This window comes from Perognathus longimembris, chromosome 2 (genome assembly GCF_023159225.1).
Source record: "Perognathus longimembris pacificus isolate PPM17 chromosome 2, ASM2315922v1, whole genome shotgun sequence".
NCBI lineage: Eukaryota > Metazoa > Chordata > Mammalia > Rodentia > Heteromyidae > Perognathus > Perognathus longimembris.
In genome coordinates this window covers 102,620,033-102,646,090 of record NC_063162.1, presented here as the reverse complement: position 1 = coordinate 102,646,090, position 26,058 = coordinate 102,620,033, and the positions used below count along the sequence as shown (strand labels likewise).

At 40.1% G+C, this 26,058-nt stretch overlaps 1 protein-coding gene across 2 annotated transcripts in view; it reads right to left on the bottom strand.

The window, feature by feature from the left end:
* Positions 1–3,241: 3,241 nt before the first annotated feature.
* Pus7 (pseudouridine synthase 7) overlaps positions 3,242–26,058 on the bottom strand; it is a 40,744-nt gene continuing 17,927 nt past the window's right edge. For both annotated transcript variants that reach the window (XM_048339824.1, XM_048339825.1), the window contains exons 7-16: positions 25,607–25,684; positions 19,289–19,417; positions 18,236–18,361; positions 15,765–15,826; positions 13,954–14,114; positions 12,912–13,038; positions 10,425–10,526; positions 7,345–7,474; positions 5,179–5,270; positions 3,242–3,675 (exon numbers count right to left, since the gene is read on the bottom strand). In XM_048339824.1, coding sequence (XP_048195781.1) covers positions 3,539–3,675; positions 5,179–5,270; positions 7,345–7,474; positions 10,425–10,526; positions 12,912–13,038; positions 13,954–14,114; positions 15,765–15,826; positions 18,236–18,361; positions 19,289–19,417; positions 25,607–25,684 — 1,144 coding nt within the window. In that variant the 3' untranslated portion in view covers positions 3,242–3,538. The remainder of the gene's footprint in view (positions 3,676–5,178; positions 5,271–7,344; positions 7,475–10,424; positions 10,527–12,911; positions 13,039–13,953; positions 14,115–15,764; positions 15,827–18,235; positions 18,362–19,288; positions 19,418–25,606; positions 25,685–26,058) is intronic.

Below are 26,058 nucleotides of genomic sequence, written 5' to 3'. Positions count from 1 at the left end.
CACAATCCTCATAAATTCAAGACCAAATGGAAAAGTATCTCAAACAAATAGGGCAAGAAAGTGGCTCAAGTGGTAAAGCAACTGCCTGGCAGACACCCCCAGCTCCCTGCATTGCGTAAAAAATAGAATAAAATTGGCCACATATTATTTCTTTTTTTTTTTTTTTTGCCAGTCCTGGGCCTTGGACTCAGGGCCTGAGCACTGTCCCTGGCTTCTTCCCGCTCAAGGCTAGCACTCTGCCACTTGAGCCACAGCGCCGCTTCTGGCCGTTTTCTGTATATGTGGTGCTGGGGAATCGAACCTAGGGCCTCGTGTATCCGAGGCAGGCACTCTTGCCGCTAGGCTATATCCCCAGCCCCCACATATTATTTCTTGCAGCAACAGGTGAAGTCCCAAGTATTGGTGTGCTACTGCAACTACCTACCATCAAGTTTTTGATTCAGAATCAACCAAGGTTTTTTTTGTTGTTGTTTTGACATGGGTTTTGCTATGCTGTCTTGGCTGGCTCTGAATTTCTGGGCTTAAGCAATCTTCCTGCCTTAAACTCTCCAGTATGGAAACTACAGGTATGCTTCACCATGCCCAGCTGGACCATGTTTTGGTTAGTATAATGTCTGCTATTATCCACAATAGAAAAGCCTAAAGATTCTGGAATTGACAAATGTTACTAGTATAGTGGCTGTCTAGTTATTTAATCTACAACATGAAACCATGAATAACACCATTACATAATATGATCTTGACTATTTACCTTATTTTTTCACTTAGGTGATGAAGTTTAGGCTCAGGGTCTCCTGCTTGCTAGGCTAGTGCTCTATAAGAAATCCTTGCTTTTTGGTGGCTATGCTGCAGATAGGAGTCTAGCAAACTGTTCTGCCTAGGCTGGCCTTGGACTTCAGATTTTAGCCTCAAGTAATTAGGATTACAAGCATGAGCCACTGGAACCTGGCATCTGTCTCTTTTAGGAAAATGTGTGTGTGTGTGTGTGTGTGTGTGTGTGTGTGTGTGTGTGTGTGTGTGTGTTAGCACACATGCTAATACTAGGGCTTAAACTCTGGGCCCTATGTGGCTTTTCATTCAAAGCTGGTGTTCTACCACTTGTACTACATCTCCACTTTTGGCTTTCAGCTGGTTAAATGGAAATAAGTCTCTTGGATTTGTCTGCTTGGGATAGTTTTGAACCACAATCTTCAAATCTCAGCCCTGAGTAGCTAGGATTTCAGGCACAAGTCACTGACCCATGGCTAGGAAAACACATGTTGAAAATGAGGTTGTTTTCAGATTTTGTAAATCTACTTCAGAGAAACCTCCTCACCTTGATAACTTCTATGCTAAAGTGATGGTTTACTTCACATTAAATCTGTAGAGTTGGATGACATGTTCAAGCTCAAAATGGCTCACATAAACCACTTCTAGTCATTTTTCCATTGGTATTTAAAAGGTATGCATATACTGGCAAAAATTAGCTAATTGAGACAGGAAAATCACCTTACCATGTAATGCTGAAAGTATTCCCCAAGTGAGAAAACATAAATTTAGCCTCACCTAAAATAATGTTAATGAATAAATGCTAAACTACATATTTGCACTAAAAGACTTAGGTCTTCATTTTTCAGTCTAACGAAAAAGAACTATTTACTTGAATGTAGAAAGAACTATTACACATTTCATAAACTGGGCCCTTGTAGGACAAGAGTTTTTAGAAACCAACCAGAGAAAAGGATGTTACTATATTTCCAATCCTTTTGTAGCCTTTGCTATGCAGTAGAGGTCATTTAAAAAAGGGCTGAATGAACTATTTGTTCTCAACAGTGTTTCCACTGTCAGATCCAGGACACATGTCATTCACTCTTGTGTTTCTGGTCTGGGAGCTCTAGAACTCTAGAAAGTCCACAAGAAGGGCACGGAGCAACACCACAGAAGGGATAATCCTAAATTCTACCTACACAACAGTCACACTGTTGGTACATTATACCTGTTAAGTCCCATCTTTGTCTTAACCCATTCTGAGAAGCCTTCATAATGTAGTGCTTGGCTTTTCTTTATGTAGGGACAAGACTGTCAATTGCACTCAGCCTTAGATATTTACTTGATTTATTTACATAATCAGTAGAAAGCAGTTTTAAAAATATGTATTACATTTGGTTCTAGAAATGACAAAATAAAAACTGATACCATCATGTTAGACAGTTTTGGAAGGAATTTCATCCATTCACACCAGAGAAATTTTTTTTGCAAATGTCAGAAATGGAAATACCTAAGCAGTTGGTGACAAGGATACATGTTACTGACAGAAGAAGCCCTTGTAAATCTTTAGTTTCCTTCTCTGCCATTGTTTATTTTTAAGCAAATATCAGCCCAGTGCAGAGTCCTGAACATAAAAGGCACCTAGAGTAAAATTAGACCTTAACCAATAAAAACAGCTATACACATTTACATCAAGAAAAAAAGCCCTATCAATACAACTCTCTTAAAAGATATTGATAATAGAAATGCAAAAGGCACCACAAACTAAAAAACATGGAAATGCTTACCCAAATCTGGTACATGAACTACATAATGACAATCATTCTTCTGAGTACAGATATTGAAGTATATCATTTAAACCAACATGAGGGCTGTATTTACATTTTTATGTAGGGAGTCTCAAATAGTTATCCATAATCCAAAATTTGTTTCATTTGCTCTCTTTGTGGTATGCCAGTACTGGAGCTTGAACTCAGGGCCCTGTGATCTAGTCTTGCTTGGATTTTTTGTTCAAGGTTGGCACTTTGCCATTTGATTCATGCCTCTACTTCTGGCTTTTTGCTGGTTAATAAGAATCTCTCAGATTTGTCTGTCCAGGCTGGCATTAAATTGAACCTTTTATCTCAGCCTCCTGAGTAGATAGGATTACAGGTGTGGGGCACCAGCACCGAGCACATTTGTTCTTAAAATGCACTGTTACTTGACTCATGGGTTGTGTTAAAAATTCCTGCTCTCTTTCAAGTATGTAGCAAAATCTGAAACTGCTACTTTATTATTATTTTGTTGTAGGGCTTGAACTCAAGGCCTGGGTGCTGTCCCTGAGCCTCTTTGTGCTCAAGGCTAGTGCTCTACCACCTGAGCCACACCGCCACTTGTGGTTTTTGAGTGGTTAATTGGAGATAAGAGTCTCATGGGGACTTTCCTGTCTGGGCTGGCTTCAAACCACAATCCTTAGCTAGGATTTCAGGTGTGAGCCACCGGCACCCAGCTAAAACTGGTACTTTAAAACAAAGTCTTTCTTCATCAGAAAGCCAGTAATGCTGATACTGTACTGTAATTTAAGCACCTAAAGTATATTCTGATTGATAACCTCTGAGCTAAATTCAGGATCCTCAGGATTGTATATCTATACAAATGTTGCAAATTATTTCTTTAAGCTAATAAAAACTTAAAAAAAATACAAACAATCCTTTAATAGAAAGATTCAAATTCCATAAATGGGTCTGCACTAAGAGAAAAATGAACTGAAGGCAAGGAAGCAAATGTCTACATTTTCTAATCTGTGACGTACTCAGCGGAGCCAAGTTGTATTCAGCTGGGTCTGGTTCTTGATGCTGGTATCCATTTTTAGCACTTCTCGAATGGCCATGGTAGCATAAGTAGAAGGAGGAAGAGAAAAATGCATTTTCAGAGCCCTGTATTTGCCTTCTGCCAAGAGAAAAAAAAAAAAAGAAAGAGAATGGTCAGGGAAATGAAGATACTGCTGCTCCTTCCTTAAATTTTTACTTCCCCAGAGCCTCAGAAAAGAGACTATGGGAAAGGAAAGATCTGACAGTGCACGAACCTTTTGAATGAATAGGCCAATTGTACTTAGGAGCCTTTATAAGAATGGTAGGTGACAGAGAGCACAGGAGAAATGTATGGAAGGCATGGCTATAACATGCTTGTAATTCCAGCACTCATGAAATTGAGGAAGGAAATTTATGAGTTTGAGGATAGCTTATAGTACATAGTGAGTGAGATCCTGTCTAAAAACAAAATTAAGGTGAAAATACAAAAAGGAACAAGAAAAATTTAATAATGAGAACAAAAATTTAAGTTTCTAGAAACTTCTTAAATTTTTACTTCACCTTTTTACATGGAGGAGGGAAAAATTACTGTTACCTGTTAATCACTATCATCTATAACATTCTTTCATTTTCAGTGGGACTGGATGTTTTAGCTACTCACCTCCAGCTAAGGTGATAAAACACAAAAGCGAAATCATGGAGTGGGTAGAAGTGATTTAAAGACCAGTTTCTTTTTCTTCAATGTTTTACCCCTCCCCCAAACTGGTATTGAATCCAGGGCCACTTGAGTTATACCTCCCACCCCCTACCCCCTTTTGCCAGTCCTTAGGGCCTGGGCCCTGCCCCTGAGCTTCTTTTGTTCAACGTTAGCACTTTTTACCACTTAAGCCACAAAGCCACTTCCAGCTTTATCTGTTTATGTGGTACTGAGCAATTGAACCCAGGGCTTCATGCATGTTGGGCAAGCACTTTACTACTAAGCCACAACCCAGCCCACCCTTTTGTTTTATTTTGCTTTTGATATTGGGTCTAATTTAGTCCAAGAATTGAGATCATTCGATATGTTGGTATCCTGAGTAGCTATGATTACAAAAGTGAATAATCACATGTGAAAAAAAGTTAATTTTTTTTGTTTTGTTCTGTGTTGTTTTGGTTTTTTTTTTTGCAAGTCCTGGGCCTTGGACTCAGGGCCTGAGCACTGTCCCTGGCTTCTTTTTGCTCAAGGCTAGCACTCTGCCACTTGAGTCACAGCGCCACTTCTGGCTATTTTCTGTATATGTGGTGCTGGGGAATCGAACCCAGGGCTTCAAGTATAGGAGGCAAGCGCTCTTGCCACTAGGCCATATCCCCAGCCCTGTGTTTTTTTTTTTTTTTTTTTTTTTGCCAGTCCTGGGGCTTGAACTCAGGGCCTGAGCACTGTCCTTGGCTTCTTTTTGCTCAAGGCTAGCACTCTACCATTTGAGCCATGGCGCCACTTGGGCCTTTTCTGTTTATGTGGTGCTGAGGAATCGAACCCAGGGCTTCGTGTAAACGAGGTGAGCACTTTACCACTAGGCCATATTCTCAGACCAAAGTTAGTTTTTTTTTTTAAATAAGAAAACATTCCAAAATTGACAGAAAGCAGAAAACTAAATGAACTTACCAGATGCAAAAACTGGTGGTGGCTTCCCTTCTAAGTTGTCCACATCTGTGTTGAAAAGTGGAATTTTAGGATCATCATATGCAACGACTTCCCTTCAAAACACATAAACAAAGGTAAGTATAAAAGAACTTTCACTAAGTTGCTCATCATCACTTTTTTAGTAAGAAAAACACAAAAGACTGTTACAAGTAAATACAGATAGAACTTCCCAATAGCAGAACAGGGCCAGATTTTTTTGTGTAACTGTTACCTTTGTTATTCATATAATAAAACAGCAAATGATGCCATCCTATAGAAATGATGTTTCTCCAGGACAGAAATTCTTTTTCATTTTTTTTTTTGGGCCAGTCCTGGGGCTTGGACTCAGGGCCTGAGCACTGTCCCTGTCTTCTTTCTGCTCAAGGCTAGCACTCTGCCACTTGAGCCACAGAGCCACTTCTATATATGTAGTGCTGCGGAATCGAACCCAGGGCGGGCTTCATGTATACAAGGCAAGCACTCTTGCCACTAGGCCATATTCCCAGCCTCTCTTTTTCTTTTTTGGCTAGTCCTGGGGCTTGAACTCTGGGTCTGGGTGCTGTCCCTGGGCACCTTGCGCTCAAGGCTAGCACTCTACCACTTGAGCCATGACGCCACTTTTTCTGTGATTAATTAGAGGTAAGTCTCACAGACTTTCCTGCCCAGGCTGGCTTTGAATCTTGATCCTCAGATCTCAGTCTCCTGCGTAGTTATGATTACAGGCATGAGCCACTGGCACTGGGCTAGAAATTATTATGTGAAGTTGATAATCATTTCACTTCGTAAAGAGGGGACCAAACTAATCACGGCATTTACATTTTCTCTGGAATGCTCACCACTACTATCAATATCTTGCTACAAGTAAAAACTACTCTTTGGAGGGAGAAAGATTAAGTCCAACTCTGCCTATTTCATACCCAAAGCAGAGAAGAGACAAGAAAAAGGGAGCAGAAGAGAGGGAAGGAAAGAGTTTCATGGTCATGGGTAGTTTTGGACTTCATTTTAAAATTAAAGCAAAGAAAGGTTTATATAACACTATTATTTAAAATGAATGAATATAAATATCCTTTTATCTCTAGAAATATTAGAACAAGGTTCTTTCTCTACACATTTCTTTAGTAATTCAGTGATGGTATCAACACTTGTAAGGCAAAGCCACTACATTCTTTTTTTTTTTTTGCCAGTCCTGGGGCTTGGACTCAGGGCCTGAGCACTGTCCCTGGCTTCTTCTTGCTCAAGGCTAGCACTCTGCCACTTGAGCCACAGCGCCACTTCTGGCCATTTTCTGTATATGTGGTGCTGGGGAATCGAACCTAGGGCTTCATGTATACGAGGCAAGCACTCTTGCCACTAGGCCATATCCCCAGCCCCTACATTCTTGCATTCCACAAAGCTTCATTTATTTCTTGATGATTCAAACAATACGTACTTGGGTCAACAACAATGATAACACTGACATGCATGATTCTAAGCACTGAAAAACAGATAAGCAGAGACTGAAAACCGTGTACTGTATTTTCTTCTTTTTTGTGTGTGGGGGTATTAATTAGTCCTATAAATCACCAACAAAAACACATACAAAGAGCTGTGATTAGGTTGTAAAGAGAGGCAGATTATTCACTGATCAAGGTGTAAGTGCAGCTTAGAAAGGGAAGGAAATCAAAACACAGGTGCAGGGGGTACTTGCTGCTCACAAGGTACACTCTACACACACAGCTTGCACTCAGGTGCTGTCCCTGAGCTTTTGTGCTCAAGGCTTCTGCTCTACCACTTGTGTAACAGTTCCCCTTCTAGCTCTCCAGTGGTTAATTGGAGATAGTCTCATAAGGGGCTAGAAATATGGCCTAGTGGCAAGAAGCCCTGGGTTCAATTCCCCAGTACCACATATACAGAAAATAGCCAGAAGTGGTGCTGTGGCTCAAAGTGGCAGAGTGCTAGCCTTGAGCAAAAAGAAGCCAGGGGCAGTGCTCAGGCCCTGAGTCCAAGCCCCAGGACTGGCCAAAAAAAAGAGTCTCATAGACTTTCCTGGCTGGGCTGCCTTCAAACCACAATCCTCAAATATCAGACTCCTGAGCAGCTACAATTACAAGTGTGAGCCACCAGTATCCCTTCAGTTCCATTCTGTTTGCATTCCAGACTAGTACTCACCAGCTGACATTCTGAGGACGAATAATGATCTTGCGGTAGGCCCCGGATAAGGAATAGTCTCGAATTTTGTGTCTCATGTTGTCAATATCAAGATTGTCTGCTGTGAGCATTTCTCTGTAGGCTTCACTAACTAATATGAAACACAAAACATTAGTGCAGCTTCCCAGCTTGGACAAGACTGGAACAGTGTAAAATGTAAATTCAGTCTGATTACACTAAAAAAATTAGTAACTCTAATTTATAATCCAAAGTTTGTTCTCTGGAATAAAAATTTAGTGATTTAGTAACTAGGCTACACTTTGGTTTGGCCAATTTCTAAGTTATCTTTGCAATCACCCCACAGGATTTGAAGTGTTCTAGTACCAAGCTAACTATTATAAAATGTCATTTCACCTGAAGTTGCTGAACTATTGCTTATATGGGCTCAGAATCAGGAGACCATATACAGAGGCTTCAAATACTCTATGGAAGGGATAGTTAGTTGCAAATAAGAGGCCCTGAATACCACTGACTCACTCTCATATCTAACATACAATCTTTTCTTCTTCTTCTTTTTTTGAGGGGGCCTGTCCTGGGGCTTGAACTCAGGGCCTGAGCACTGTTCCTGGTTTCTTTTTGCTCAAGGCTAGCACTCTACCACTTGAGCCACATTGCCACAGCATCACTTCTGGCTTTTTCTGTATACGTGGTGCTGAGGAATGGAGCTCAGGCTTCATGTATGCTAGGCAAGCACTCTACCGCTAAGCCACATTCCTAGCCTCTCTTTTTATTTTAACAATAGAGATCTTTCTTCTTTTTTGTTGTTGTTGGTCCTGGGGCTTGGGCACTGGGCACTATCCCTGAGGTTTTTTATGCAAGACTAGTGCTCTACCACTTCAAACCACAACTCCATTTCCAATTTTCTGGTAGTTAATTGGAGGATAAGTGTCTCACAGACTTTCCTGTTAGAGGTAGCTTTAAACTTTGATTCTCATATCTCAGCCTCCTGAGTAGCTAGGATTATAGGTGTGAGCCACTGCAATCTGACTAAACATCTTTCTAATATTATTTTACATGTCACTTAGGGGAAACTACTTTGTAAGGCATGCTATTATTAGAAAATTCTCCTGTCTTAAGCAGAAATCTGTTTTCTTGTGATTTGTTGTTGACTGCTTTGGAACATAGCCATTACTTGTCCTCTAACATGCATTCCTAAGTACTGAACCTTTAAGCCGTATCTTTCATTAGATCACTGCATTTTAGCTTTCTTGATTGTTCTTCCTTTGACATTTCTTCCACCAAACCTTTTATCTAGCCTAGGGTAAATGACTTCAAATTTTTCAATTGTCTGTCCCTGTCCCCCTATCCCCCCAACATACTGAGGTTTGAACTCAGGACCTTGTGCTTACTAATGAGGTATTATAGTGCAGAGTCATATATCAATCCCTTTTATTTTTTGCTCTGGTTATTTCTGAGACATAGTGTGGATTCTTGCATAAATGTACACTTTCCCATATATGAACCATAGTTATTTATGAAAGTCTCCAAGTACGTGTTTGGCTTTTTCACTCATACCCAGCACTCTACCACTCGATCTACATTTTTGCTTTTTTTTGTGCCAGTCCTGGGGCTTGGACTCAGGACCTGAGCACTGTACTTGGCTTCTTTTTGCTCAAGGATAGCACTGTACCACTTGAGCCACAATGCCACTTCTGGCTTATTCTGTTTATGTGGTACTGAGGAATGGAACCTAGGGCTTCCTGCATGCTAGGCAAGCACTCTACCACTAAGCCACATTCTCAGCCCTTGCTACTATTTTGGACATGGAGTCTCAGTGACTTTTTTTTGCCTGGGCTGGCTTTAAACCATAATTATGGAGAGCTCAGCCTCCTAAGTACCCAGTGTTATAAGCCACTGGTGCCTGGCTGGTTTTTTTTTTGTTGCTGTTTTGCTGGTCCTGGGGCTTAAACTCAGTGCCTGAACTTCTTTTGTATTCAAGGCTAGTATTCTACCACTTGAGCTACAGGGGCCAATTCTAACTTTTCTGAGTAGTTTAAGAGTCTCATGGACTTTCCTGCCCTGGCTGGCTTTAAACCACAATTGTCAGATATCAGCTTCCTAAGTAGCTAAGATTATACAGGTATGATTGTCTGGCCACCTGGATATATATTTTTTTAAATTTTGAGATAGTCTCACTATGTTATTAAGGATGGTCTCTAACTTGTAGAGTCAAACAATCCTCTAGCTGTACTCTTCCAATATAGCGGAGATTGCAGGTACCCAGCTAGTTTCTTATTGCCAGTATTGGGGCTATTTGCCAATAGCTGGTACTATATATAGAACTTGAGCCAGCATTTTTCTGGGTATTTTGGATATGGAGTCTCATGGATATTTTTCCTGTCTGGCTGGCTTTGAAATTCGATCTGCCAGGTCTCAGCCTGAGTAGTTAAGATTACAGGTAAGAGTCACCCGAGCCTAGCTTATTTTCTTAAATTCAAATTAACCATCTGAATGTACTCTTTTTGTTGTTGTTGTTGTTGTTTATGGGGCTTTAACGCAGGGCTTGGGTACTGTTCTTGAGCTCTTTTTGCTCAAGGCTAGCACTCTACTACTTGAGCCACAGTACCACTTCCAGCTATTTTTTTTTGCCAGTCCTGGAGCTTGAACTCAGGGCCTGAGCACTGTCCTTTGGCTTCTTTTTGCTCAAGGCTAGCACTCTGCCACTTGAGCCACAGCACCACTTCTGGTCTTTTCCATATATGTGGTACTGAGGAATCGAACCCAGGGCTTCATGTATACAAGACAAGCACTCTTGCCACTAGGCCATATTCCCAGCCCCAGCCCTTTCTGAATATGTAGTACCAAGGAATCAAACCCAGGGCATCGTGCATGCTAGGCAAGCACTCTACACTAGGCCAAACTCCTGGCCCATCTGAATGCATTCTTTTCTGGAAGACTTTCATAAATAACTATGGTTCATATATCATATCTAAGTATGATAGATATTTACTGTACTAATATTTTTTTCTTCTCTTCACTTTTGGTTTCAAGTAGGTTAATACATTAGACTTGTAACTATTTTGCCCACACAGGGAACTTACTTTTATGCTTTGGATAGATAACATCAAAACCAGGCAAAGGCATGACCACATCATGGATGGAATAATTATTAACATCTTCTTCCTCAATATAGGTTGCTGTAGCTGCAAACCCACAAATAAAACAGTAAGTGAAGAAAAAAAGCATTATTTTCATAAACTCAGGTTCTAAGAATTATATATGTACAAGGAAGTCAAAAGTGCACATTCAGTGGCCTAGGAAACTAAAAGAAACTAAGCTAGAAAATACACTCTTTGGTCTGTTTTACTCCACAGAATAAACTAAAATTAAGGATTTAGTAGAATAACATATTTTAAAAATAAGGCTTGGAAGTGTGGCTCAGTTGGTAGAGTGCTAATCCATGAGTGAAAGCAGATACAGGTACCAAGTTCGAGTCCCCATCTCAGACCAGGAAAAAAGAAACAAAAATATTTCTCAAAAAACAAAACAAAATAAAGCAAGAAAGCCACAAAAAAAACTTTTCAGCTGGGTGCTAGTGGCTCAGGCCTGTAATCCTAATACTCAGGAGGCTGAGATCTGAAGATCTCGGTTCAAAGACAGCCTGGGCAGGAAAATCTGCAAAAGTCCGAGAGACTCTTACCTCCAATTAACCACCAGAAAACTGGAAGTGGCACTGTGGCACAAATGGTAGAACACCAGCCTTGAGCTGAAGAGCTCAAAGACAGCTTCTAGGCCCAGAATTCAAACCCCACGATCAACAAAAACAAAACGATTAACTTTTCAGCTACATGGTCATTTTCTGAAAATGAAATACTTTAAAAAAAAAATCACGGGCTAGGAATGTGGCTTAGTGGTAGAATGCTTGCCTAGCATGCATGAAACCTTGGCTTTGATTCCTTAGTACCACACAAAGAGAAAAGGCTGGAAGTGGTGTTGTGGCTCTTGTGGTAGGTAGCCTTGAGAATAGAGGCTCAGAGACAGGGTCAAGGCTGAGTTCAAGCCCCAGGACTGGCAAAAAAAAAAAAAAAAAAGAAAAGAAATCACAATGCTGGGAGCTGGTGGCTCATGTATGTAATCATAGCTACTCAGAAGGCTGAGTTCTGAGAATTGCAGCTCAAAAGGCAGCTTGGGCAGAAAGATCTGTGAAACTTTTTTCTTTTTTGGCCAGTCCTGGGGCTAGCACTCTACTTCTTGACCCACAGCTCCACTTCCGGCTTTTCTGCTTATATGGTGCTGAGAAATACAACCCAGGACTTCATGCATGCTAGGCAAGCACTCTACCGCTAAGCTCCATTCCCAGCCCAATCTGTGAAACTCTTATCTCCAGTTAACCACCAGAAAACCAGAAGTGTCATTGTGGGCTCAAAATGGTCGAGCACTAGCCTTGAGCAAAAAGAGGGCAGTGCCCAGAGTCTGACTTCAAGCCTCACACTCAACTCCTAGCCCTGAATATATATGTGTATGTGTACATATAAATGCATATATATGGGGGGGGAGAGGGAGGAGAGAGAGAGAGAGATTAATGTTGCTTTAAGAAAAAAATGTTAAACTAGCAAAACAATGAAAGAACAAACACAAGTGACTGCTAAGAGATGTATACTCTGATAGGCCACTGACCTGGGAGTTTGACATCAGCCTTGACTCTAGATCCCAGCTTTTTCTTTTTTGGTCCAGTCCTGGGGTTTGAACTCAGGGACTAGGTGCTGTTCCCGATATTTCTGGCTCCAGGGTAGCACTGTATGACTTGAGCTACACCTCTTCTAGCTTTACTGGTGCTTAATTGGAGGTAAGAGTCTCACAGACTTGCCTGCTCAGGCTGGTTTTGAATTATAATCCTCAGATCTCAGCCGCCTAAAGGAGCTAGGACAACAGGCCCCTAGCAGCTGTGGGACCCCAAAAAGATGAGAGAAATATTTCCTAGTGGTATTGTGAGCTTCAAACTAGATACAGGCAAAGGGCTTAGTACAAGCACCTTGTACACAGCAGGGGCTCCACATTAGGTAGGATATTAACACTGTCTCAGATTTTCCTTTATCCATGGCTAGTCCAAATCCTGTTCTGTCACTAGTTGAGAAAATAGGAGGCCCAAAGTCAGTTGCTTACTCAAACGACAGGTATATTTTTCATTGATGTTACAAACACAAACTTGGCTATCTGTAATTATATAGCGCTTCTAACCTCCAACAAGATCTGTCTTAACTAGTAGCCAGGCCAGCTTGTTGGTTTTTTTTTTTGCGTTTGTGTGGCGATTCTGCCACTTCAATGCAGGGCCTAGGCACTGTCCCTGAGCTTTAGCACTCTACCACTTTAGCTACAGCTCTACTTCCAACTTTTTTTGTGTTTAACTGGAGTTGAGAGTCTCACAGCCTTTCCTTACCCAGGCTAGCTTCAAACTATGATCTTCAGACCTTAGCCTCCTAAGTAGCTATGATTATAGGTGTGAGTCACCAGCATCCATCCAGGCTAGCTTTTAAAGCTCCTTGTTTCAAATACCTGAATCTAAGTTTGATTGAATATGCCATCTTTACCTCCTTTGAGAACAAGGTCCCCTGGAATAGGTTTCAGCCCATAGTCTTCTATCCTCTTGCTCACCATGTTATTCCACACATAGCTTTGATAGCTATGAATATACATTAAGCGATTATTTCTTGGTATCTGAAGGGAAAGAAAAATATATTCTAAATATTAAAGCCTGTACTTTCCAAGGTATCCTGCTCGTTGAGTGGTGAACTTAATGCAGAAACAGTAACAGGAAATTAAATCAGAGACTTCAAGCTAAATTTAACTTAGTTTAAGTTGAACTTTGTGCCAAATAAATTTAATAGACAGCATTAAATGGAAGCATTAGATGAAGATACCTCAAACTGTATTAACTGTCATCAGTAGTAACCATTTACCTTTTATACCCACAATGCTTATGTCCATGGAAATAAATGATACCTGAAATCAATTAAAACTCATGGAATTTACAATACAATTAAAGAGTCAACAGTGCTTTCTCTTCCACAGTTCTACAGCAGAACACTAAAATAATTGAGAGACAACTAATCACACACAGTATGAATCCTGCTTTTTTTTTTTTTGTACAGGTAGGAGATAAAAATTATCCTTTAAGATTAAACTTCAATGTGTCCTAGCTTACACATATGAATACATTGGTATAGCTATACCTGCCAATGTGGTATCCAGTCTTAGTGACTTTGCTGAAACCACACTAACATGCAACTATTTACACTGTTTACTTGCCAGCTCTCTTCCTTGGCAGACTGAATGACTGTACAATGGATCCTAAATGCCTTTTACATTACATTCCCACTGGAGATCATACTTTCTGTATTGGCCCTTTGCTGGTACTGTCAATGCTCATCACTGCCAACATTACCCACATCCACCTGCTCCCCACCATCCAGGGTCTAAACAAGGATCATGCAAGGTAAACCTCATAGAGACATCCTAAGGATCTTTATTTACTTTCTACTCTTTCAAAGTTTAGTAAAATCTTCCAAGACAAAGTTTAAAAAGTTGTTAAACCACCTCAAATAATTGCCTGACTTCACAAATCGCACTCACTATGCCAAATGCAGAGACTATATTCTTCATTCCATATTTTGAAAGTCCTCGAAGCAGCTGCCCTTCCACACACCTTTTGACAGGTAGTTTTCTGAGGGCAGCAGCTGGGTCTTTGGTCTTCGCCCATTCTTCCCTGCATTTAACCAAGTACCCCTTTTCAGCTGGGGAGAAAAAAAAGCTACAATTAGACAACTTATCCAATAGACAGTTTCAACATGTTTCATAATAAACACAAAATTTTAAAGTATAATTGGTAATTAAGGGACTATTAGGAATAGTTCCTTCACCTGACAACATGAAAGTGAAAACTACGAAACTACGTGACTATGACTTTCTCAGCATGCTAGCTAGAACCCCAGACCAACAGTAAAAGCTATTTACTGTTCACTGACACCACAGCTAATTGAACATAAGACAAGAAATTGATATGACTGTTCTTTTCTCACTACACTGTTTAGTGGGCTATTTTTCTTAAATTTGGATAATTTGGTCAATCTAGCCTACAAATGAATAGTTACACAAATTATTATTGACAGAAATGGGCTTAGATCTCAGGTCTTTGTACTTGCTTGCTTGCCAGGTGCTCTACCATTTGAACCATGCCTCTGGCCTGGCTTTTTCCTGGTTAATTAGAGATGGAATCTTATGGACTTTCCTGCTTGGGTTGGCTTTGAACAGTCAGTCTCCACGGTGTGAGCCACTGGTACTCAAAGAATATTATTATTTTGACAAAGTTGTTGTTAAATCTCTTTTCCATAATACGGTCCTAGAGATACTTTCTGGAAAAATTTTAGTGAATTTATTAAAAATCCTCAAGGATTGGGAGTGGGGTACTATTTCAGTGGTAGTTCACCAGCCTTGATTAGAAAAATCAGGTGAGGGCTGGGAATATGGCCTAGTCACAAAGTGCTTGTCTCACATACATGAAGCCCTGGGTTTGATTCCTCAGCACCACATATACAGGAAAGGCCAGAAGTGGCCCTGTGGCTCAAATGTTAAGAGTGCTAGCCTTGAGCAAAAAGAAGCCAGGGGTAGTGCTCAGGCCCTGAGTTCAAGCCCCAGGACTGGCCAAAAAAAAAAAAAGCCAGGTGAAAGTGAAAGGCCCTGAGTCTAAGCCCCAGTACTAGTACACACAAAATTTTTTAAATAAAATGTAAAATTCTCAAGTTTTGCCAAGATTTTATATAGCATTCTCATACATTAAGTGACTTACTAGTGAATAAAGAGAAATGAGTTCATTTACATATGTTAATTTACTTACGAATTAATATAAATTAGATGAGCTAAAGCCAGGATATAAAGTCTCAAATATATCCATAAAATACGTGAAAAATAAGCTACTTATAATTCTAATGTAGAAACAAAAGATAATTCTGATAACTCCAATCTCCACAAGGACTTTTTTGTTGTTGTTGTTGCTGTATTAAGGTTTGAACTCAGGACATTATGCTTGCTAGGCAAGTGCTCCATCACTTGAATCATGTCCCAGCTCAGTACAAATACTTTTTTATTCAAAGTGATTCCATAGCTGGGTGCTGGTGGTTCACGCCTGTAATCCGAGCTACTCAGGAAGCTAAGATCTGCTAATTAACTATAAAAAAAAAAAAGTAGATTTGTAGCTCAAGTGGTAGAGCACTAGCCTTGAGTGAAAAAGCTCAGAGACAGTACCCAGGCACTGAGTTCAAGCTCTAGTACCAGAACAAAAAGAAAAACATAAACAAAACCCTACCCAAAGCCACAAAATGATTAATTTGGTTCCATAAAGATAGACATATACATCCTATTTGTTTTCTTAACATAAATTTTCTCACCTCCTGGACGGGGTTTCAGTATTAAATCCATGACTTCTGTCCAGGAATTTTGCAGAATAGCTCTAAAATTAACAGTAATTTTCATTAAGATAAACTTTACATGCCCAAATCTTTGACCAACCAACAAATTACATTATATTATTACACTTGAAGATAAAAAGAAAAACAATGATATTAACTTCAAAACATAAATGCCAAAAGGATTTTTAGAACTAGTAAAATTAAGGATATATTTTATACAAAACACTCTAGAACTACCATGTTGTGCCTTAAGTTGTTGTAAGGTTTACCCCTGGGAGGGTTCCATGCAGATATCCCTCACCTGTTTAAGTCTGCGCCCAGTACCTGCGTTACCTGGGTAAGTAGCACACCTGGAGGCAGTTACCTCCCCCTTCTGAGGTCACATCCAATCCACCTGGTTATACCTCCCACCTTTCCCTATATAATCCGGCTCAACACAAGTCCCCACACTCTTTTCCATTTCTTGCTCTTTTTCCCTCTCTCTTTTTCTCTCGTTCTCTTTCTCTCTTCTTCCTTTCCCTCTATCTCCCCACACCTCCATCTTGTGGGGGCTGGCAATTTGCTCTTCCCCAATAAACTCTTCTTTGCCTGAACCATGTTGAGGGGCTCCTTTCTGACAAACCTTACAGTTGTTACATATGGAATAAATATCTACAGAAGGCAAAGGTAAGGATTATCTTTTTGTGTTTTTGGTCAGTCATGGGGCTTGAACTCAGCCAGGGCACTTTGAGTGAACTTTTCTCAAGTCTATTGCTGTACTACTTTGAGCCACAGCTTCACTTCTAGTTTTCTGGTGGTTAATTGAATATAGTTCTCACAGACTTCTCTGCCTGGGCTGGCTTCGAACTGTGATGCTCAGATCTCAGCCTCCTGAATAGCTAAGATTATGGACATCAGCCATTACTGCCAAAATGCAGTCCTACACTGCCAGAGAGTCAGATTGCTCTATTAATCTGCTGCGCATCCTCAAGACGCATTTGGGGTTGGGGATGATGCCTGAATCTCCACTAAGTGTGCCCAGACAGAAGTTGTCTGGACCTCAGTGGCTGGCCACTTCCACCATTCATTCTGTACACCTCACAGAAGACAGTAGTTTCTTCAAAGGGTGGGAGAAGTCAGATTATTACACAGCCCATCATCTGGAGTTCTAGTTACTCTTGGGTTTTACTCAATCATTTAATGCAGTGTCACTTACTGAGCCAAGACTTACTGTTTAATAAAAATCTCTGGAGGGCTGATAGGGATAGAAGAAAACTTACTTTCTGGGTCATCTTTTTTAGTTAGTTGTAGGGATTGAACTCTGGGCCTGGGCTGTCCCTGAGCTCTTAAGCTCAACATGAGTGTTCTACCACTGAAGCCACAGCGCCATTTCCAGTTTTGTGGTGGTTAATTGGAGATGAGTTTCATGGCCTTTCCTGCCTGGGCTGTCTTTGAACCTTGAACCGTAGCCTCTTAAGTAGATAGAACTGCAGGCATGAGCCACCTGCATCTGGCTAGGTCATATCTTTTTTCACCTTTTATTTATTTAAGTTTATTTTTATTGTCTAGGCGATATACAGAAGGATGGTCCTATCCTTTTTTTTTTTTTTTTTTTTTGCGCCAGTCCTGGGGCTTGCACTCAGGGACTGAGCACTTATCTCGACTTCTTTTTGCTCAAGGCTAACACTCTACCACTTGAGGCACAGCGCCACTTCCAGCTTTTTCTGTTTATGTAGTGTTGAGGAATCAAACCCAGGGCTTCATGAATGCTAGGCAAGCACTCTATCACTAGGCCACATTTCCAGTCCCAGCCATATCTTTTTGAACTGATTTTTTTCCCTCAGTTGATAGTGAGGCTTTAAGGGCCTGAGTCCTGACCCTGAGCTCTTTTGCTCAAGGCTAGTGCTCTACCATTTGAGCCACAACACCACTGCCAGCTTTTTCTGAGTAACTTAATTGGTGATAAGAATCTTAAGGACTTTCCTGCCTGGCTGGCTTTGAACCACAATCCTTAGATCTCAGCCTCCTGAGTAGCCAGGATCACAGGTGTGAGCTACCAGCACCCAGCTTTCGGATTTTTTTTTTTTAAACCCCATGCACATATTACCTTAACAGAGAACACAAATTTAAAGGAGGCTGGGAATTAGTGGTTCATTTGCCCTATACACAAAAGACTCTAGATATAAAGAACACACCAACAAAAACCTTGTTTCTTTCTTTTTTGCCAGTCCTGGGGCATGAACTCAGGGCCTGAGCACTGTCCCTGGCTTCTTTTTGCTCAAGGCTAGTGCTCTGCCACTTGAGCCACAGCGCTACTTCTGGCCATTTTCTATACATGTGGTGCTGAGGAATCGAACCTAGGGCTTCATGAAGAGGCAAGCACTCTTGCCACTAGGTCACATTCCCAGCCACAAAACCTTGTTTCTTTTTTTAAACCACTTTTAGAAAAAATTATAAAATTAACTACCAACCTCCCAACTTGATATGTAGGAACAGCTGTAGTTCCAAATCTTTGCATTCCATAGTAGTTAATAAATCCAATCTCCTTAAGTGAATTCATAGCTTGTTGTACTTGGTCGTCAGTTCCTGTTATGTTTCTGCGGGAGCCCAAATATCCAGAGACAAAAGTTTACAGCCAAATACACTTGGAGTTGTGCACCCTAAGTGACTATGGCTTGGCTTCTGTATCTCTCTGCAGCTTTCTCTCTACCTCCTGAGGACTCTGTTTATTAAGTAGGATGTATTTACTATAATAAGTTTACCATTTTAGCTATTTTTAACCATATAACTTAAGGGCATTAAGTACACTCATGATGTTACACACTTTTACCATTATCCGCTTCCCAAACTGCAATTTTTGTACACATTAAAGAGTCCTCTTTAAGTTACTTTCTGTGAATTTGTGTGTTCTAGGCACCTTATATAAATGAGACTTTAGGCTCCTTATGTTATTGGAAGATTTTCTTTTTTTTTTTTTTTGCCAGTCCTGGGCCTTGGACTTAGGGCCTGAGCACTGTCCCTGGCTTCTTTTTGCTCAAGGCTAGCACTCTGCCACTTGAGCCACAGCGCCACTTCTGGCCATTTTCTATATATGTGGTGCTGGGGAATTGAATCCAGGGCTTCATGTACATGAGGCAAGCTTTCTTGCCACTAGGCCATAATCCCTGCCTGATGATGTTCTTCTGAATGTGTTGCTAAGCTTGTGGGGGGTGTGAACTGTTTTTCAGTACAAATAATGCACACATTTGTTCTTCCAGTCCCCTCAGGCCCTGTTCTGACTTCTTGCACGTCCCTCCTTCTAGAGTGTACCGATTAACAAGTTGCACCTGCACCTGATTATCAAGTAACCCAAGGTAACCTGGTAATTATCCCTACCCTCCCTGCCTTTTTTTTTTTTCTTCAAGGTAGGTCTTGCTTTATACCTGGGTTAGTCTCAACCCACCTTGTGCATCAGAAACTCCACCCACAGAATTGAGAGAATAAATACCTCCCTGCCTCCTGAACTCCTACCTGTAGTTATTTACCTGAGAACCACAGTGAAGTGATTTCCTTGAAGTTCTCCCAACTTCAGAGGGTTTTTCTGATAGCTGAAATTCCCTAGTTTAAAGTTCATCAAGCATTTATTCAGGTGAGCAAGTCTTTGTGCAGATATTCTTGAAAAAGAAAAGGAATGCTCATGACTTATGAAATGGTAAGCCCTATGTACAAACATCTTAATAATAAAATTATATTAAGAGTAAAAAAAAAAGAGTAGAAAAAGGATGATGAGATTTCATGTGACTGAAATGGTTATCAGACACCTTAACACAGAACCAAGTCTACACTATAGACATGACCATTGGAAAAGAAATAAAACACAGAAGGTACACATTTCTTTTCTTCTTGGAAAACTAATGCTTATGTTCTCTCAACATAATCAGGCCTGCTCCTACAGAAATGTTGTGACCTGGGGCATATCTGATGTACTTAAACTGTGTTATTTATATGCTTTTTGTAGAGTAAAGGGGTAAAAAGATGGAAAATTTTCTACTTTGGGGTGGGGGTTAGGAAAAAAAGGTTTTTCTCAAGTTAATGTTGAAAATTAGAAAAAAAAAAGCAACAGAATAACTTTATATTTATGCTTTGGGTTTCTTTTTTTTTGCCAGTCCTGGGCCTTGAACTCAGGGCCTGAGCACTGTCTCTGGCTTCTTTTTGCTCAAGGCTAGCACTCTACTACTTGAGCCACAGCGCCACTTCTAGCTTTTTCTGTATACGTGGTGCTAAGGAAACGAACCCGAGGCTTCATACATGCTAGGCAAGCACTCTACCACAAGGTCACATTCCCAGCCCCCTGTGTTTTTTATATTTTTTTCTAAATATATAAACCTATGCATCATACACACACATACACACAATTACTTTATGGAACTATTCTTTGAAAGTCAATTACAGATATCAAGGTCCCCAAGCTGGCAAAAGTCAAACTGGCAAAAGAAGTTATATCTTATCTTGGTTTTTATTTGCATGCTTCTTACGACTGAGGTTAAACCCTTGAAGTTTCTGGGCCTATCATCTACCAATATAAAGCTGCTTTCTTGCTAAATTCCTGTAATGTCCTTCAATATTTACTGAGGCTTTTTATTTTCCACCTATATAATCCAGACTGGCCTCCATCTTAATATCCTCCTGCCCTCTGCCTTCTGAATGCTGGGATTACACTTGGCACTAATTCTCCTTTATTAGCCACCTTTTTCAGATTTTTTTTTTTGGGGGGGGGGTCAGTGGTGGGGCTTGAATTCAGGGTCTGGGCACTGTTCTTGAGCTCTTTTACTCAAGGCTAGCACTCTTAACACGCTGAACCACAGCTCCACTTCCAGTTTTCTGGTGATTAGAGGTACAAGTCTCACAGACTTTCTTGCCTGGGCTAGCTTTGAAGCATGATCCTCAGATGTCAGCCTCCTAGGTAGCTAGGATTATAGGCATGAATTAACAGCTCCAGGCTTCTTTCAGAATTTTTGTATCTTGTTTTCATCCTTCTAATCTGTTTAGCCTGATTATTTTTTTTAAATGAACTAGTATTTTTATTAGTAGTAACATATACTTTGTTGTTTGTTTTTGTTTTTGTTACCAGTCCTGGGGCGTAGACTCAAGGCCTGAGCACTGTCCCTAGCTTCTTTTGCTCAAGGCTAGCACTCTACCTCTTGAGCCACAGCCACTTCTGGCCTTTTTTTTTTTTTTTAATATATATATGTGGTGCTCAGGAATCGAACCCGGCTTCATGTATATGAGGCGAGCACTTTACCACTAGGCCATATTCCCAGCCCCCACATATACTTTTTAAAGTGGGAAGACACACACACATAAACATACGTTTATTGAAGGCAGGGACAGGAAGAGCGAAATGGAGAACAAAGAAAGAGTAGACCAATAGCATTGTATTCATAACCTGACATGGAATTATAACCTCTTTGTACAAGTACTTAATAATTTTTAAAAGTTAAGTCAAGAAATTTTAAAGTGTTTATATCTGTTTATATCTTCTTACTGTGGACAATAGCAGACATGAACAGCATACATTAATTGTGAATATGCCCAAAGAATCCAGTAAACAGAGATTAGTAAGAGCAGAACATGAGGACCAGGAAGACAGGACTCCTGTTTAGTCCGTAAACACTGAAGGCACTGACAGAATAACTCAAAGACAAGAGGAGAAACAGGAACCAAACTGCCAGCTTGGTTATCTTGGAGAGAACTCTGGAGACTGCTTCCTGAGAGTGCAGGGGAGAGGCCTGACAGCTTTTCTTCTTTAAATCAGTTCGTTCTATGTCACTTAACTTTTGTAAAGCATCTGTTTCGGTGTATTTTAGTATACTCATAATGTTGTTTAACTTTCATCACTTTTCTCCTCTGCTTCCTCTCCCTATTGCCCCTGGGAAATAATCTCCTTTCTGACTATACAATTCCCTATTTGGGCTACTTCATGTAAGTGGATTTGAACATCACTGGGTGCTTGGATTATTGGTGTGTGCCACCATGCCCAAGATAATTTTTTAATCAAATACCTTTATAGTGCAAATATAATAAGTTGACATGCATTTTACTTTTACATACTCATAACAAGATCATTACAGAAACATAGCAATGTTTTCCCAAGTGAGTCTTTGTTTTCATCAAACTCACAAAGGCCCAAGATAATTTTTAAGTCATATGTTATAGTACGTAGCAGCACTTCACTAGTTCTGAATCCTACCCACACAGCAATAATCCAGAGCTATACTCAGTTCTTGAAAGCGACAACATTCCCTGAAAAGAAATGGGATGGAACTGTGAAGGTCTTCAGATTTCTGTTCCTGATTTTAATTCTGATAAGCCTATAAATCAAGCTCTTTGCTTATAAATTAAATAGCAAACTGAATTACTAACTGGGGAATATGACAATCTTGCTCTTAACCATTAAAAGCTAACCTAACTGAAATGTTATGCAAAAATATTTATGAACAAAGCCAGAGAAATATTGGCCCAAACTCAGAAAGGAGGCTGGCAGGAAGAGGAAGGAAAAGAAAAACAAATCAATGTGAACAAGGCTGTTCCTGCTTGAGATCCTGTTGAAATAGAGGTGGCTTTAAAGTTATGTGAAGCTAAAGAGAAATGGGTTTATCTTGTTCACCAGTTCTCATGGGAAAAGCCAATCTGTCCCACCTCAAGAATCCAATAAGCAAACGAAGAGAGTAACCTGTATCCGGAGATAAGTATATGTGCTTTCTAAAGGCCAACAGGTGTCTAAGATGGTTTCTTACGTCAACAGGAAAATGATAAAGACAGCAATTCTATAAAGGCAGAGTACCTCGATCAAGTGTGACACCTGCTGGCTAACCAAAAGAGACACAAGTATCTTTGGACTTAAATGTTCAAATATTTCATACCACAAAGTACAATTTAAAACAAAACAGTGAGATCGAATTTTTTCCTAACCTTAAATTAGCAAATGATTTTTTCCCTCTTTATTTATTTATTTATTTTGCCAGTCCTAGGCCTTGAACTCAGGGCCTGAGCACTGTTCCTGGCTTCTTTTTGCTCAAGGCTAGCATTCTACCACTTGAGCCACAGTGCCATTTCCAGCCTTTTCTATACATGTGGTGCTAAGGAACCAAACCCAGGGCTTCATGTATACGAGGTGAGTACCTTACCACTAGGCCATATTCCCAGGCTCTTTTTTCCCCTTTTTTTTTTTCACTGCTGGGAAGGATTCTGAGGAAGTAGAATAAAGGTGGGAAATCAGTACCACCTTTCTTCAGGGTAATTAGGCTTGGCTATCAAAACAACTAGCATTTTATAAGCAAGTAATTTCACAGCTAAGTTCATCTTAACAGACTCAAGCCAAGATTTAGATACAACTGGGCCTGTCACAGATTGCCTATAATACACATGAAATAATACTAAATTTTTTTAAAAAACACCTGGGCACCAGTGGCTCACACTGTAATCCTAGCTACTTAAGAAGGCTGAGATTTGAGGATTGAGGTTCAAAGCCAGCCCAGGTAGAAAGTCTATGAGATTACTATTACTGTCTCAAATTAACCACCAAAAAGCTGGAAGTGAAGCTGTAGTTCAAAGTGGTAGGAAAGATAGCCTCCAGCAAAAAAGTTCAGGGACAGTGCCCAGTGCCTGAGTTCAAGCCCTAGACTGGCACATAAAAACAAGACAATTAGGATACGCTTTTGTTATGTAGGAATGGGTAATGAAATGAAGTACATCATTTACTTTTCAAATGAAAGAACACTTTTGTAGAAATGGTTTAAAGTGAAAGACTATGTCCTTCACAAAATATATGAACTGTTGTAAACAAGACAATCCCCGAGGGAGAACCATTATGGCAGAATTTTCATTTTCTACTCAGTTCATTATATGTTTAATAAACAACAAAGAATAATTCGGGTGTGGTGGAATATACCTGCAATCTAGCACTTGGAAGTCTGAGACAAGAGGATTAGGTGTTTGAGGACAGATTGGACTACATAGTGAGACTTTTACACATACACACACACTCTACTGGAATACATAGTGAGACTTTTACACACACATGCACATAGGATGAAGATTTTAATTCAGTAGCAGAATGCTTTCCTACTGTATATGTGGTCTGAATGAAAACTTAAGTAAACAAAAGCATTTGTTGTCTTACGTGGAAAAGCTTACAGAGGCACCCCCCCCCAAAAAAAAAATCAGTTGATTTAACTACATTTAGATATGAAAGAATAGCCAAGAACCTTCTATGCTCTCATCCGGAGTCTGGGAAAGCCTAAGCTTAAGAATCACCGTATGTCCCATCCCACTGCTCCAAGATGCACGTGAAATTATAAACTGCCCCAGAAGCTCTTTTAAACCCTTGGGAGTCTTTTCAAGGTCCTTTATGCCCTCCTTTCAACAGATAGGTCCACATTCTACATGTCATGGGGAGAAGCAACAAAGAGGAACACTACCATTCCTAGGTATTTCCATTGTCTTCACACCAGCATTTGTACACATTAATAAAGTGAAGACATTCTCTTATCACTATCTGCCACTGTGCTATGTCAAGGAAGAAAAGGGCTGGATACCGACCAGGACCTAACATACCCTCGACCACTTTATTATTCAAGTGAATCAGAAAAAAGTGAGAGAGAAGGAACCCAGGTTGTAGGGGACTATGGCATAAAGAGGAAATCCTAACAAATTATTTATAAAAGATGGGGGAGAGGGCTGGGAATATGGCCTAGTGGTAGAGTGCTTGCCTAGCATGCATGAAGCCCTGGGTTTGATTCCTCAGCACCACATATATAGAAAAAGCCAGAAGTGGCGCTGTGGCTCAAGTGGTAGAATGGTAGCCTTGAGCAAAAAGAGGCCAGTGACAGTGCTCAGGTCCTGAGTCCAAGCCCAATGACTGGCAAAGAAAAGGGGGGGAGATTAGAAATAAAATATGTATTTTTATAAACTGGGCACTGGTGACTCATGCCTATAATCCTAGCTACTTAGGAGTCTGGGATCTGAGAATCCTAATTTGAAGCCAGTCTGGGCAGAAAAGTCCATGAGACTCTTATCTCCAAATAAGCAGTAAAAAACCAGAAGTGAAGGTATGGCTCAAGTGATAGAGCACTAACTAGCCTGAGCAAAATAGTCAAGTGAAAGAGTAAGGCCCTGAGTTCTAGTTAAAAAAAAACCAACAACTACAACAAACCCACACATTCTTTGCAGTTCACATCTGTGTTTGCCAACTCCAGTGTAACTGACAAGAGTAAACTGCACACTTAAAATGTACACATTTTGCCAGGCCTGGTAGCTCATGTCTGTAATCCTAGCTACTCAGGAGGCTGAGATCTGAGAATTGCAGTTTGAGGCCAGCCTGGGGAGGAAAGCCTGTGAGACTTTTGTCTCCAATTAACCACCAGAAAACTGGTGGTGGAGCTGAAGCTCAAAGTGGTAGAGTGTTACCCTTGAGCAAAAAAACTCAGAGACAGCACCTAAGCCCTGATTCTAGCCCCCCCACCAGTAACAACAAAAAAGTAGAAACCACTTTTCTCATCTAAGTATTTCTGCAATATAATGAAAGAGCTCATTTACTGATTTGTAATCTACTTTTCAATAGCACTGATATGAATAAAGGAAACACTTATTCTCTTGGCAGTGCTTTATAAATCCTTTAAAAACTACTAAAAACAACACTCTCACATATTTGATATAAAAATATTAGGATATACTGAAAAGCAGGAAGAAAAAAAATTAACAAGAGGCCTAATCTAAAACTGGAAGAGGAAGTCTCTTGAGAACTCTGAAATGTGGTGCTAGGATTTTTCCAACACAAATCCTGGCAAGTAACTTCTACTTACTTGAGAACAGCAATCTCTTGGACTGTTATAGCCCTTTTATCTTTGGTTCCCATATATGAGAATATGTTTGGCTTGACTCTGGTGAGACAGAAACAGAACAACATGAAGTCACATACCTTAAGAAAATCATCTTTCTCATAATTTAAAATTCAAAATAAAATATAGTTAAAGTAATAACCAATATAATAACAAAATATACTTAAAATAATGAGAATAGGGAGAAACTTTAAAAATTTATCTATGAAAATATAAATTCATGTACAAACTCGAAAAGTACATGTGCACAAAAAATTCCCTTCATATCAGTGTTTGGCTTACAGCATTGGTGATCTGAGGTAGTGATGTTTAAAGACTTGGCTATCCAGTAGCAAACAAATAAATGATACACTTCCATCAATCATAAGCAATTCAATAAATTGCATAAAACTGTGAAAGTAAAAACTAAATTGTAG